Source organism: Cherax quadricarinatus, chromosome 44, assembly GCF_038502225.1.
Source record: "Cherax quadricarinatus isolate ZL_2023a chromosome 44, ASM3850222v1, whole genome shotgun sequence".
NCBI lineage: Eukaryota > Metazoa > Arthropoda > Malacostraca > Decapoda > Parastacidae > Cherax > Cherax quadricarinatus.
In genome coordinates this window covers 18,993,286-19,008,578 of record NC_091335.1, presented here as the reverse complement: position 1 = coordinate 19,008,578, position 15,293 = coordinate 18,993,286, and the positions used below count along the sequence as shown (strand labels likewise).

The 15,293-nt window shown below is 39.8% G+C and overlaps 2 protein-coding genes across 16 annotated transcripts in view; one reads left to right on the top strand and one right to left on the bottom strand.

Moving 5' to 3' along the window:
* The window catches only part of chb (chromosome bows), a 788,037-nt gene that overhangs the window by 184,002 nt on the left and 588,742 nt on the right, over nt 1-15,293 (bottom strand). For all 15 annotated transcript variants that reach the window (XM_053789056.2, XM_053789064.2, XM_053789065.2 and 12 more), the window contains one exon: nt 7,131-7,224. In XM_053789056.2, coding sequence (XP_053645031.1) covers nt 7,131-7,224 — 94 coding nt within the window. The remainder of the gene's footprint in view (nt 1-7,130; nt 7,225-15,293) is intronic.
* On the top strand, nt 1,311-4,985 carry LOC138853944 (piggyBac transposable element-derived protein 2-like). The gene is made up of 3 exons (XM_070093868.1): nt 1,311-1,362; nt 1,628-2,308; nt 4,920-4,985. Exons 1-3 carry the CDS (start codon nt 1,357-1,359, stop codon nt 4,983-4,985), a joined length of 753 nt encoding a protein of 250 aa, XP_069949969.1. The 5' UTR covers nt 1,311-1,356.

Below are 15,293 nucleotides of genomic sequence, written 5' to 3'. Positions count from 1 at the left end.
ATTTCACCAGATACTGAGAGTTAGTTCCTATTGCAGATAAGACTGCAGAGACAGTAGCTAAAACGTTTAAAGAACGCATTATCTGCAGGCATACCACCCCAAAGTCCTTAGTAACAGATAATGGAGGTGAATTCTGTAATGAGATTCTTGAAAATTTGTGTACTTTGTACAAGATCTCTAAATCCACCATTGTTCCTCATCATCCTGCCAGCAATGAGTTAGCCAAACGAACCAATAAGAAAGTACTTGATGTCCTGAGAGCCACTATCAACCCCAATAGTGAAACTTGGGATGAAGTCATACCAGATGTCCAATGTGCCATAAATTCTGCTTACAATGCTTCCATAGATGATACTCCACATTATGCATTGTATGGTGTAGACAAGCATTTACCCTATGAGTTGTTATATTCCACTCCAAAACCTAATTACAACCCTGATGATTTCGTAGCAACTCGTACCAGCATGGCTAAGAGTGTTTTTAGAAGAATCCGTGAAACACTTCACAAATCAACAGCAGAATTTACTAGAGTAACTAATAGCCGTGCTAAGCCATCAAAAGTCAAAGTAGGTTTGAGAGTAATGCTGACAAATTTCAACAAAACATCCGCAATGCCTAAGCTCGATCAAAAGTTTGTCGGACCTTATCGAGTTGTAGAACATATCTCTGGTAATAAGTATAAGGTTAGAGAAATTAGTACTGGTAAGTACAAAGAATCGCATTTAGATCATATGAAATTAGTATGCGATGTTGATGATATTGCTACCCAGACTAATGCGACAGATGCTGAAAATCCTCGACTCTGTACCCTCTACCTCAAATACGCAGTAAGATAACCAACCTGAATGTAGTTACTCCTTGCGTACTCGACAAGTGATGAGAAACCCACAAGTATCTTTTGTAGATAATCATTCAGATCTCCCTCAGTCAAGGCAAGTGTTAGCCATTGCAGAGGAATTCGATCCTCCCAGAGATGATAACCATTCTGCATATGTAAACCTCACCCTCGCAGAATTGGGTTTAAATGTACATAGTCTGTATAACTAGATGTCCGAGGTGAAGTAAAATGTCAACTGTTTGTTATTAACCCTTTATCGTGTTTGGCCGAAAAAATTCGGTATTGATTACGTGTTTTTGGCTCGTGTCATACTTCGCGCCCCGCGCGGCCAGCTTCCCGTTCTTTAGTTCCAACCAATCACAAGCCTTCCCTGAGTCTCTTCAGCTAAGTACAGTTCGCTTCTGCCGCCTTCCCATTGGTTGAGAGATCAAAATATAAACACTAGCGGCTTGGCTTCAAATACACGCGCATTTTTCCCTCCACCCTTACTAATCTACTCTTGGATTATACATTCTACAATGTCGGTAAGTACTGAGTGTTGTGTTTAGTGCTTACATGAATAGTTTAGGCATATTTTGATATATACCTAAAGTCCATGTGAAGCATAATATGAGTGTAGCATGCAGTTGAAAAAAGTGCAAGCATTTTTGTCCGAATTATTTGGGTATTGCGCGAGTTTCTGGGAATGTCCAATTATAGTCAAATAAATATTTATAAAAAATTTTCAATTGCATATATGAACTCTGTAGTGGTCTGGATTTATACAGGAGGTTTCTATTGTCCTTCCAGTTCCATGAGAGGCTGTTTTATGGGGAGCAGTCGACCAGCAGGTCGAGGTATGTCTGCGTTTCTGAAGACAGTGACTCGGAACCAGAGGTAGACGAACCAGAATTGCTGGATAGTGGTGATGAATACTTGCCACCGGATGCACAGGATGCAGAGATGTCAAGTGATGATGAGGAGGAAGAAAGGAAAGAAAGGCCAGCCAAAAAGCAGAAAGTAATGAGGAAAAAGAAAACTTTTAGGATTGAGGAATACCCGGATGAGGAAGAGATCCATGAGAATATTGCTCTTCAAGTTTCATCTGAGTGGACCGTAGATGACATTGAAAATGATCCTTTGCCGGCATATGAACATGAAAAGCCTCTTGCAATTAGGTCTCCATATGAGTATTTTCGTATGTTCGTTACTCCAGCCATGATAGATAACATAGCATATCAAACAAATTTGTATACAAGGCAACAAGACGTAAATAGTACTTTTTCAACAGATTCTGAAGAGATCATGAGGTTCATAGGTATTTTGTTGTTCATGGGTATTGCTTCACTACCCTCCCTCGAAGACTATTGGAAAGCTGCTTTTAGGAGCCAACAGGTTGCAGATAGCATGGCGTCTAAGAGGTTTAGGTACCTTAGAAGTCATATTCATTTCAATGACAACACAAAAAAGGATAATGATAGATTCTACAAAGTAAGGCCTCTTTACACTGAACTAACTAATGCTTGCTTGAAAATTCCAGCTACACCCAAGCAATCTATTGATGAAGTCATGGTTGGTTTCAAGGGTAAAACTGCTGGAAACCTAAGGCAGTACATCAAAACAAAACCAGATAAGTGGGGTTTCAAACTTTTTTGTCGTGCAAGTCAAGATGGAATCATACATGATATACTCATGTATCAAGGCACAACAACTTTTGACACACATCCCATACAGCTGCCACAGGAAGAATCTAAACTTCCAATAAGTACAAAGATTGTTCTGGTACTTGCACAAACTATGAACAAGACAAACACATCAGCAATCTATGCTGACAATTTCTTTTCAAGTATGCCTTTGGTCAAGCTACTAAGAGATAAGTATAACTGCAGATACACTGGAACAGTACGTGACAATAGATGTGGTAAGCCACATCTGGTGCCTATCAAACAAATGGAAAAAAACAGTGTGGTCAGGGGCAATTTTTGCTTCAACAACAATGATGGTGTCCTTGTTGTACGATGGAAGGACACCAAAGTTGTGACTTTAGTGACAACTGATATTGGGGTCGAGCCCATGAGTCTTGTTGAGAGATATAACAAGGGTACAAAGAGGAAAGAGAAAATATCGTGCCCTGCAGTCATCAAGAACTATAATGCAAACATGGGAGGTATTGACAAAAGCAACATGTTGGTGCATCTCTACAAAACACCAATGAAATCAAAACGTTGGTACATGCGGCTATTTGCCTATATTATTGATCTTGCTGTTGTGAATGCATGGCTGCTTTATTGCCGTGATTCTCGAGCAATAAAGCAAAAGTGTATGCAACTGAAGTATTTCAGGAATTCTATCTCTGAAATTGCAAGGTCTAAAGGACAAAACCTTAGAGGGAGCAGCCTAAGAACAACTCCAAGACCTTCACCAACTAATTCACCATGTACTTCCAATGGTGTTGGCATAGTGAAACCTGGGAGGGGAACACGTACAGAAATGCCTGATGACAGTGTTAGGAAAGACATTACTCTAATGCACTTCCCAATGGCAGGGCAAAGGCCGTTTACTTGCAAGTATTGCAGCACCTCGAAAAAAACGGTAACATCGTCATTCGTCTGTAGTGTATGCAAAGTAAATCTGTGCATAAAGACTGATAGAAATTGTTTCACAGACTTCCATCTTGCCAATTAGCAATATAGAATCATTGGTCTTCCAAATGAATCTCAGGAATATAGGGATTGAAACTTGCATCACTTTGCAATTTGGCATTGTTGATATTTGCTTCCTTTTTATATTTTTGTAACAATTAAAACATGTTTTGATACAAGTTCCATTTATGTTTTTTATATTGTCTGTTTGTATATTAAATTTAAAAAATTGTTTTGGTGTGTTTTATTAACAATTGCAAGTTTGCAACATAAAATTTTTTAATCACTTTGTCGGGGGCGGCCTAATATTTTCGGTCTTCGGAGATTGGCAATTGCTCGAAAACTAACCATCAGAAATCAATTTATATGGGATCAGTGACCTTGTATTGAGTTACTCTATCCACCATAGGGAGTTCAGTTCGAATTTCAAATTTTCGGACCCCTTGCGTGATGAAGGGTTAACTGATTAGTTTTTCAGATTTTTTTTTTTTTCGTATTCACGTTCTCTCCGTATTCTGAGAATTTGACAGTAATGATCTGAGTGCGCACCAGATGCCTTTGCTGTTAATTTCACCTTGTATATATATATTTATTCTTCCTCAGAATCCGTAGAGTGCATGAAAACAGATTGATCGATCAATTCCATCCCATATTGTACAATGATTTGTTCTTATAGTTTGTAATGCATTACGTAAAACTCATTTTGTTAACATCCATTATGATACCATCCATTAATTCTAAGTTATATATGAATTTGTTATTGTATAGAATCAGCCCAGAACCACCTGCCTGTTCAGCCTATAGATAGTAGTGTATGTCGAGATGACATACGTAACATGACCGAGCTGTCAGCATAGTTGCTGATCCCTGTGTTGTATAGCATATCAATATCATCCATGTGCTTTAGATAGGAGATCCCAAGGCCTGTGACTGTTTGTGTAACGTCACGGGATGCGCATGTGTACGTTCGTACCTCTGCCACCTTCTCAGTCGACACTTAGACATCCAGGCGAGAACACGGCAAGGCTGGGCTCCATCTCCCTTTACCACAGTCTGACAATACATCGTTACCATCCAACAAGTGTGTCTACCTTCAACCCTCGATATCTCCTTTTAAGAACCCCTACGATACAAAGAAAACCACTAGCATGCATCTGCATTTCAGGCAGACTAATCCTATTGATCACAGACTACCTCAGTAATTTGGATAGATATCAGAGAAAACAATAATAATAATAATAATAATATTAACAATAATATTCTGATGCTGATACAGTCAGAGAGCAATTCTGAACTAATCTCATTCTCTGATCAAAGGGATATTAACCTGTAAACGGTCCAAACGTATATATACGTTCACTACCCCAGTGCCCCGAATATTTTGAAAAATAATTTTTTTTTTTACTGAAAAAAGAGCACATTTTTCTATGTGTTATAGGATAAAAAAAAAAACTTTTTAGGGTCAGTACTTAGAGAGATATGAGGCCACAAAGTTGGCACTTGGAGATCACCTGGCAGCAACATAGAGCTCTGCAACTTGCAGAAGTGTTGCCAATATATCCTTTTTTCCATTTTTCAAATTATTTTATATAATCTTTATGTTCTGATAATTACAATTTATAGTTCTTCTTGTCATTTCATAACTAATCTTTGTTCTGACACTAGTATTAGGTACTGAAATTATACTTACATTGTCACAAACGCATTGACAGGTGGATATTTACACCTGCATTGGCCATTTACTATTGTCTTTGAATATATACAATGTATTTGTATGTCCCAGCAATGTTTTGGATATGTGGAAGTATATAAGAGGGGAGGGAGGGGAGGGAGGGGAGGGAGGGGAGGGAGGGAGGGGAGGGAGGGAGGGGAGGGAGGGAGGGGAGGGAGGGAGGGGAGGGAGGGGAGGGAGGGAGGGGGAGGGAGGGAGGGAGGGAGGGAGGGGAGGGGAGAGATGGAGGGAGGGGAGGGATGGAGGGAGGGGAGAGATGGAGGGAGGGGAGAGATGGAGGGACGGGAGGGGGGAGGGAGGGAGGGGGGGAGGGAGGGGGGGAGGGAGGGGAGGGAGGGGAGGGAGGGGAGGGAGGGGAGGGAGGGAGTACACCTGACACCCCAATACTTTGGGATGTCAGGAATGGATTAATTTGATTTCCATTATTTCTTATGGGGAAAATTAACTCGAATAACGATAATTTCGACTAACGATGAGCTCTCAGGAACGGATTAATATCATTGGTTGAGGGTCCACTGTATATGTTTTTTATTTTGTGTTCTGTGCCCTGTTCCTACGAGAGAGAGACCGAGTTATTTTTACCGCCAGACATGGTCGGGACGACCATGTGGTAGGTGGCCGAGCGTATGTTGACAGCCTGTGCTGTCTGCCAGCTTAGTTCATATTTCGCAGCACTCAGGTGCTGCCCTCTAGGCCTGCAAAGGTCAGTAGGACGCTGGTCCCACTCGCTCACACACTCAGCAGCCTAGAAGCAGTCAACAAGTCTACTAGCTCTCTCCCTCGTGGGCATGGCCCTCCCGGGCCATGGGCACTCAACACACAAGCCTGTGTACCCACCACAACTTTGCAAATAAAGAAGCCTCCAAAGACGTTTATAATTGAACCCCGCTCTGCAAGAGCCACCAAACAAACGGGTTATATGTGTACGTGTGTGTGTGTGTGTGTGTGTGTGTGTGTGTGTGTGTGTGTGTGTGTGTGTGTGTGTGTGTGTGTGTGTGTGTGTGTGTGTGTGTGTGTGTGTGTGTGTACATGTGTGTGTATGTGTACGTGTGTGTGTGTGTGTGCCTGTACACACACACACACACACACACTACCTGCATCCCTGGAGTAGCTGAAAATTTTGATCACTGAAGCAGTTCGCATGATAACTCCCGATAGGCTGCAGAGCATCTGGACCAAACTGGACTATCGCATCGATGTTTGCCGAGCAATCAGAGAGGCGCACATTGAGTGCCTTTAATGCCACCCTATACCACATGAAACTGAATGAAATCCTGCATCTGAAGCTACTAACTGTGAAAGATTATTACAATAAATTTACATGTTATACCTGTTTGAAATCAGGGAGTGTTTTTGTGGACACCCTGTACTATAAATTCATGTTCTGCTATGCAAGCAATACGTATTTTACAAATGTATTACATTTCCTTTAGATAAACCACTTACACTAAAATCAACCCAAAATACCACAAAAAATTATGACTAATATTATGCTTGGGTATGGGGGAGGGTGGTCATGGAGGGATATAGCACAACTTCCCAAGTTCTTATGCATATCTATGTTCAGTACTGTATAAAGTTCAACATCCACAAGCTTCTGAGGCAACACATTATTCACGGATGCTGAAAATATTAGTACTACAACAAATTAATACATGCAGTAACAAACAATTCTCTCAATCTAATACAGTACCTGTATTTATACAACTGGTTAATGAGTGCAAATCTGCAGTTATTTTTTTAAATATTAACAGAGTACTGTATTTTCTATAACCCTTTAATCATTATCTTTCAATGCCCCACAAAATGATGGATGAAATCCGGTAGTAAAAAAAAAAAAAAAAAAAAAAAAAACTTACCAGTTTTAAGTGTACAGAACAGTGCATTAGATATCATAGGGTTAGTAGGTACAACATGCATAATAACAATGCACAGTTACCTCCAGCACTCTTAGGTGGTAGAGCAGCACCTAGGACGGATCTTCTAACAGGTGGGGCACTGCTGGCTCGTGACTTGCTGCCCCCAGACTTCACCTGTAAATCACATGACAGCTCCATAAACCTGATTTTGTAGGTGTATAATATTCATAGTTTTTTAACATATTGATTTATTCCACTGTTCTACATTGATAAAACCAATAAAGACTTTAGGGAGGCAAACAGAAATATATATATATATTATAATCCCTTCTAAAGTGAATTACTGAAATTCAATACAACATAATCAAGTGAAAAATTTACCATATACAAGAATTTAAAAGGTACATGAAAAATTGCCACTTTTTTTCATACAATTACAATATTTTTTTTTACTTCAAGAGGTCAACACATGTCATATTTTTCAGTTAGCCACTGTGGTTACAAACAATCAGTTCAAAGCACCACCATATGTCTTTGCTTGGGTGGGTGAAGAAGAGATAAGCAAGAACAAAAATAACAAAAGCTGTTGCTGTGTCTTTTCCTTTACATTTATATTTAACCAGCCTTCTGTCATAATAAAGCTCTTACTAAGTATAAAAGCCACAATACTGTGGCTTGAACAGATCTCAACATGCCCACAAATTGTAAATGAGAGCTGGATGACATGACTGTCCTTCCTGGACCACTGTCAAACTGCACCATAATAGTGGTTCAGAATGAACTGAAACACTGTCCAGTTCAAATTTCCAATTTGTAGGCACACTGCCATTCTTACTAACACTGACGTTCATTACATACAAAGAAACATATATTAGCATCGTTCCACACAATGTTGGTGTCACAAAGTTCAAGTAGTAGAATGATTTCCAATTCAGTTTAATTAAATCTCATTTAAAAATTACACAGCATGCCTTCAGGTAAAAAAAACACTTTTACATTTACAAACAATTACCACTTTAGCAAAGTAAGCATGTTCCTTTATCCTAGTTAAAAATTTAAGTTTGAAATCCACTACACAGTATGAAGTGTTTCAAGTATGGCAGATGTATACATAATCACCAAGATACATGTCTGTGTTTAATAATTAACTATAATTACCTATTTGTAGTTATACAGCAGTAGAACTAAGCACCTCGTGTTCTATAATTATTCAAATGATACAGTACATTTTCCTAATATCCAACGTTTAGTGTAAACCATCACCTTCCAAAGCCCACCACACCCTCCTACTGCGCCACTTTAAAAATCAAAATAATACATGTACATAGAGTACTTCATTTTTTCACATCTTTATTCACAATTTAAAACTGTGGCCTATCCGGTTTGTTTTAAAAAAATATATATATACAGTGGACCCCCGCATACCGTCGCCATCACATAACGTACAATCCGCATACCGCTCGCTTTTATCGCAAAAATTTTGCCTCGCATACCGCTCAAAAACCCGCTCACCGCTCTTCGTCCGAGACGCATCCAATGTGCGCCCTTAGCCAGCCTCACATGTGCCGCCGGTGGCATTGTTTACCAGCCAGCCTCTGCGGTAACATCCAAGCATACAATCGGAACATTTCGTATTATTACAGTGTTTTTGGTGATTTTATCTGCCAAATAAGTGACCATGGGCCCCAAGAAAGCTTCTAGTGCCAACCCTACAGCAATAAGGGTGAGAATTACTATAGAGATGAAGAAAGAGATCATTGATAAGTATGAAAGTGGAGTGCGTGTCGCCGACCTGGCCAGGTTGTACAAGAAACCCAAATCAACCATCGCTACTATTGTGGGCAACAGAAAGGCAATCAAGGAAGCTGTTCTTGCCAAAGGTTTAACTGTGTTTTCGAAACAGAGATCGCAAGTGATGGAAGATGTTGAGAGACTCTTATTGGTGTGGATAAATGAAAAACAGCTAGCAGGAGATAGCGTCTCTCAAGCGATCATAAGCGAAAAGGCTAGGAAGTTGCATGAGGATTTAATTAAAAAAAATGCCTGCAACTAGTGATGATGTGAGTGAATTTAAGGCCAGCAAAGGTTGGTTTGAGAGATTTAAGAAGCGTAGTGGCATACACAGTGTGATAAGGCATGGTGAGGCTGCCTGTTCAGATCACAAAGCAGCTGAAAAATATGTGCAGGAATTCAAGGAGTACATAGACAGTGAAGGACTGAAACCTGAACAAGTGTTTAATTGTGATGAAACAGGCCTGCTTTGGAAGAAAATGCCAAGCAGGACCTACATTACTGAGGAGGAAAAGGCACTCCCAGGACATAAGCCTATGAAAGACAGGCTTACTTTGTTGATGTGTTCCAATGCTACTGGTGATTGCAAAGTGAAGCCTTTATTAGTGTATCACTCTGAAACTCCCAGACCGTTCAGGCAAAAGAATGTCCTCAAGGAGAATTTGTGTGTGCTGTGGAGGGCAAACAGTAAGGCATGGGTCACTAGGGACTTTTTCTATGACTGGTTACACCATGCATTTGCCCCCAATGTGAAAGATTACCTAACTGAAAAGAAATTAGAACTTAAGTGCCTCCTGGTGTTAGACAATGCCCCTGGTCATCCTACAGACGTGGCAGAGCGACTTTATGGGGACATGAAATTCATTAAGGTGAAGTTTTTGCCTCCTAATACCACTCCTCTCCTGCAGCCCATGGACCAGCAGGTTATTGCAAACTTCAAAAAACTGTACACAAAAGCTCTGTTTGAAAGGTGCTTTGTAGTGACCTCAGAAACTCAACCGACTCTAAGAGAGTTTTGGAGAGAGCACTTTAATATCCTCAATTGTGTAAACCTTATAGGTAAGGCTTGGGAGGGAGTGACTAAGAAGACCTTGAACTCTGCTTGGAAGAAACTGTGGCCAGAATGTGTAGACAAAAGGGATTTTGAAGGGTTTGAGGCTAACCCTGAGAGGATTATGCCAGTTGAGGAATCCATTGTGGCATTGGGAAAATCCTTGGGGTTGGAGGTTAGTGGGGAGGATGTGGAAGAGTTGGTGGAGGAGGACAATGAAGAACTAACCACTGATGAGCTGATATATCAACTTCAACAGCAAGAGGCCAGACCTGAGGAAACTGGTTCAGAAGAGGGGAGAGAGAAATTGAAGAAGTTGCCTACTACAAAGATTAAGGAAATCTGTGCAAAGTGGCTTGAAGTGCAAACCTTCATGGATGAAAATCACCCTCACACAGCTATTGCAAGCCGTGTTGGCAACCTGTACACTGACAATGTTGTGAAACACTTTAGGGAAGTCATAAAGGAACGAGAGGTACAGGCCACTATGGACAGGTATGTTGTGCGAAAGAAGTCCAGTGACTCTGAAGCTGGTCCTAGTGGCATTAAAAGAAGAAGGGAAGTAACCCCAGAAAAGGACTCGACACCTCAAGTCTTAATGGAAGGGGATTCCCCTTCTAAACACTAACACTCTCTCTCCCCTCCTCCCATCCCATCAATCATCACCAGATCTTCAATAAAAGTAAGTGTCATGTAATTGTGCATGCCTTTTTCAGTTTGTGTGTATTAAAATTAACATTTTATGTGGTAAAATTTTTTTTTTTTCATACTTTTGGGTGTCTTGCACGGATTAATTTGATTTCCATTATTTCTTATGGGGAAAATTCATTCGCATACCGATCATTTCGCATAACAAAGAGCCCTCTTGCACGGATTAAAGTCGCTATGCGGGGGTCCACTGTATATATGTATAGTATTTACCCATCAGTGCCAAGGAAGGATTCACAAGTCACTGTTTAAGGAAATAAGTTATCCAATAATGTTGCCCAAGGACCACTGGTAACTAAATTAATCATTTAAAAGAGCCCACAGCAATGTGTTGCACTATGGAGTACGAGATACTCCAGGTAGTGAACGGGGTGTAGAGCTATTGACATAGCAGTAGGGTAGTAACCAGTACATATATAGATTAGTTACATAACCACAGCCTTTAAAACTGTCTGTGCAAGTGCTGTAGTTACATCTCCTTCCTTTCCCTTTTTTTTTTTACTAGAGTGACCATTTCCCACTAAGGTGGGGTAACCCTAAGAAGGAAACACTCGCAACACTCGTCAAAATAACAATACGCATTAAGTAAATCTCTAAGCCTGAGTAGATAATTCAGTACACAGAGTGGAGGAGATTTAATCCTTGAATCTGCTAAGTGTAGCTAATATCTAACTAGTTGTCATTGGGTTTAGTTTTGATTACTCATTTTTTAGTGTAATTTATGTGTACTGCATCAATGCCTTCTTTTTCCACAAATACAGTTTTTTTTATTTATCATACTTTAACTTTTCATTATAACATGGCAATAAATATTTAAAGAACAGTACTTAAGTCTTTAGATAAAAGTCTCTGGGCTAAAAAAAAAAAAAGGATATTCACATTACCCTAAGAGTTTCATACCTATCAGCTTAAATGCAGTACTGTCAAAAGTCAGCAAGTGCCCCCCCCCCTTTTTCTGAGGGGGGCTTCTCTCTTTAGCCTCAAGAGCTCAGATACTACACTTGCATTGTACTGCCTCCTCACTTGCTGCTGCAGTTTTGTGTGTGTACACTCCAGGATTAAACACACGACTTTGGAGTATAGATTCCATATTTGAATCAAATTACAACTGCATATCTACTCATCATCATAATTCTACACCATACTGTGCATACTGGTAAATAAGCAAAACACACAAGTAAAAGAGCATTATATTCTGAGAGCAGTACAGGTACTGGCAGGCTTGCACGGTGCATGAGTAAAGCTGAAGAACAATTCACTAACTACAGAAACTGGAACATTGAGTAAGAAATCCTACCTTCATAATGTTGGAAGAATGCCTATTTCATTTTAAAGAAGAGCAAAAAACTTCAAAAGCAGAGATTTGCATCACTTTGGAAATACTGTTCAAAGAATGTTAAGTCAGAATAAAAATCTGTGGTCCAGGGTTTATTTACACTACAGTGAAGGTGTGCCTCTTTCTGGGAATATTTTAATAAAGAATGTCAAGAAACTTCATAAAGAAGTGACCTTGAAAATAGACAAGACTGTAACTGGGGCTGACTTCACAAGTTCAACAAATGTCACAAGAATCTTGTTAACAATCTACCAAAAAGATTGAACAGATCATGGTGATGTCCAACAATATGAATTTCTCGTTTGATAAAAATTCTGATTCAATACCCAAGCAAATTTATAATGCAGCGAAGTCAAAATTATTCTAGAAAAGTATTGTACTGTACAACACTCAAGTTTGAGGTAATGAAAAACCTACGCCTAATGTGAAAGAAATGCAACAGTCTTTAAGTGCATTATGCAGTCGACACAAATGCAAATCACGTGCTTGACACTCAGCTTGCTCCTTGCCCCACCTACTAGATTGTTTTGACTGACATAACTTATTTCTGGCCTCTTGGGCCTTATCATATTTACTCTTGAAACATATATTGAGTTTGCCTCCACCACTGCCTCACCTAAGGCATTCCAATTTTCAACCACCTTAAAGACTAAATTAATACTCCCTTGCATCCCTATGTCCATCTGTCCCTTCAGTTTCCACCTTTCCTTTTGAGTCTGACCCTCTTAATTCAGTCATTCCCTATTTGCTCAATCAATTCCTTTTATGATTTTGTATGAAGTAATCATGTCTCCCCTTATTCCTCTCTCTGCCAAGAGCATTAGGATTAGTTCCTTCACTCTCTCTCAGTGCATTCCTTTCAGTTCTGGTACGAGTTTAGTTGCAAACCTTAGGGCCTTTTTGAGGTTCTGCACGTGGCTAATCAGATCTGGGCTCTATGCTGGGGTCCATATACTCAATGACTGACCTAATATAAATCATATACATATACAGTTCTTTGTTCAAGTTCCTGAATGCTGTTCGGAGGTATGCTAATATTGCATATGCCATTGATGTTATATGATTTGTGCATAATTTTGGAATTATGTTTTGTGTTATGGTAGTATATTTACTTCATGTTCTTTTCACACAGATATTTGCAGCTCCTTTCTACCCGTGCTGTTTGTTGTGTCCAGTCTGCCCTCGCCTCCTCCAAATCATATGGGCATACATTTGTTTGGATTCGACTTGAGAAGCTACCTACTTGACCATACCTGCAGTTTGAAGACTCCCTTTAGTTTGTCACTGTCTTCTTCTGTTCACACTTTTTCAGCAGTTTTACATCAGCAGCAGATGGAAATATAAAGGACTCGATTCCTACTGGTAAGTCAATCACACAAATATTAGAAACAACAGCAATCTTGATTTTTATCCTTGCAAAAACCCACTCTATATTTTCTCCCATTCTAATACATCATTTCTGTTTTCTGGTACTCTTTGTCCCACTGGGCACACTCACTTTCAACCCTGACTGTTCCTCTAATTTCTGGACTAATCTCAGGTGTAGTACTACTGTATCGAATGATTTTCTTTTTACAGTCCAATAAGATGCAATCTACCCAACCCTTCCTTCCTTTCTCTTTTTGACTCTGACAGAGAATTCCAGTAAATTTGAAAGACAGGATTTTCCATCCCTAAAACCACACTGGTTTTCTGTAAAGAAAACACACATGTCTGATCCAGCAAAATCAGACACCCTCTAATGGTATTACATATTCAGAGCTGATAAACAGGAACACACAACACATGTACAGCAGAAGTTAAACTCTACGGGAGTGTAAATGCAAAGATGTTTGTCTAAGAAAATTGTGATTTCCCAAGACTGGGAATAGTCCAAAAATATATACCTGGGAACTGATAATATACTTACAGCCATTATTTTCATAAACCCGCATCTCAGACTGAAGGACTCAGCTTATTCTGATTATGAAAGGTTAAGAGAACTGGCACCCAGCATCTGTAAACCATAGGTCAGCAGATATCAGTCCATAAAAGAGGGCGGGAGATAGCAACACAAGATCCAGATTGCAGTTTGTTTTCAGCGAATGAAGATGTGATGAAACATTCTGGGCCACACTACACTGAAACTTAAAGACATTCGTGGCCTGTAACGTGCACGCATTTCCCGTGTCGTGCAATTTGATGATTTCCAGTAAAATCATACGAGATTTTTCCTGTTGTGAATAGATACGGACTTGTAAACAGGTGCAGCAAGTACCACAGGAGTACTACTCCTGTGTGGCTCCCGTGAATCTTACAGTATTATCTCTTCATTCAAACCATCATTCTTGGCGTCACCACAATGGGGTATGATACACACACCCTGGTAAGTTCTTATCAAATCCTTTATTTGGCCATTCAGCTGAAGCAGAAGAGTATATGGGTGGGATGATATGACTGGCTAATTAGACGCCGTTATTCGTATGTGACTGCCCACAACCAGGCAAGACTCGCCCATGACATTCCAGGTGCCATACCTGCAATACCTGAAGAATATACATCTTCAAAGCATCAAAACCTGGTATTTTAACCTTCCAAACAGCCTTTGTGGGTCTTCATGCAATGAATTATGAAGGCGAAGCTCTCGGGAGAGGCTGCGAGTGGTTTTTGAGCTGTCATCAACAAAGATGAGAATTAATCCACTTAATGGTTCCTTTATTATAATAATTTCTATTGCTCATCTTACCCAAAATCCCACACAAGAACATCATTAGTAAGAAAGAATTATAGTTTGTAAGTTAAAGGAGATGACTGTTAGGGGTAAGAAATAAGCAATTACGTACTGGGAGAAAGCTGGGCTAGATAAAGCAGGTACACATGTAGTATTTATGATTTACGAATGTAGTGTTAGTGAAGCAAAAGTTTGTGGGTAGAGAAAGGTAGGTGAAGGAGGGAAGAGGATTGGTGAAACAAGATAAAGAGGCAGGTAACGGAGAAAGTTGTCATACGAAAGGCTTTTACAAATGTAGAATATACAGAGAGTATGTGTAGAGCAAGAGAAGGAAAAATAGTAGTGAGGGAGTGCTTTTAAAAGAGCTGAGAGTGGGAGAGGTTTTATTACCAAATTTTCTTGAGATCAAACAAATGAGAAAGCCTAGGGAACTTAACAATTCTAAACAAAAGAGGGGAGCCATGAGATGAGGTGGTGGGGTAAAGGGAGGTGATTTACAGACAAACTGAGTTCATAGTTATCATAATTTTAAATTGAAAATTATTGAAAGTACAGTGGAACCTCCACTTGCGAGCACATCCACATGCGAGTTTTTCCAAATACGAGCAGTCAATGAGTTAATTTTTTGCTTCCATATGTGAGTAAAA

Coding starts and splice junctions, on each gene's coding strand:
- LOC138853944 (XM_070093868.1), top strand. Junction 2,309..4,919: donor ATAATGATAGATTCTACAAA/GTAAGGCCTCTT, acceptor AAAACTTTTTAG/GGTCAGTACTTAGAGAGATA.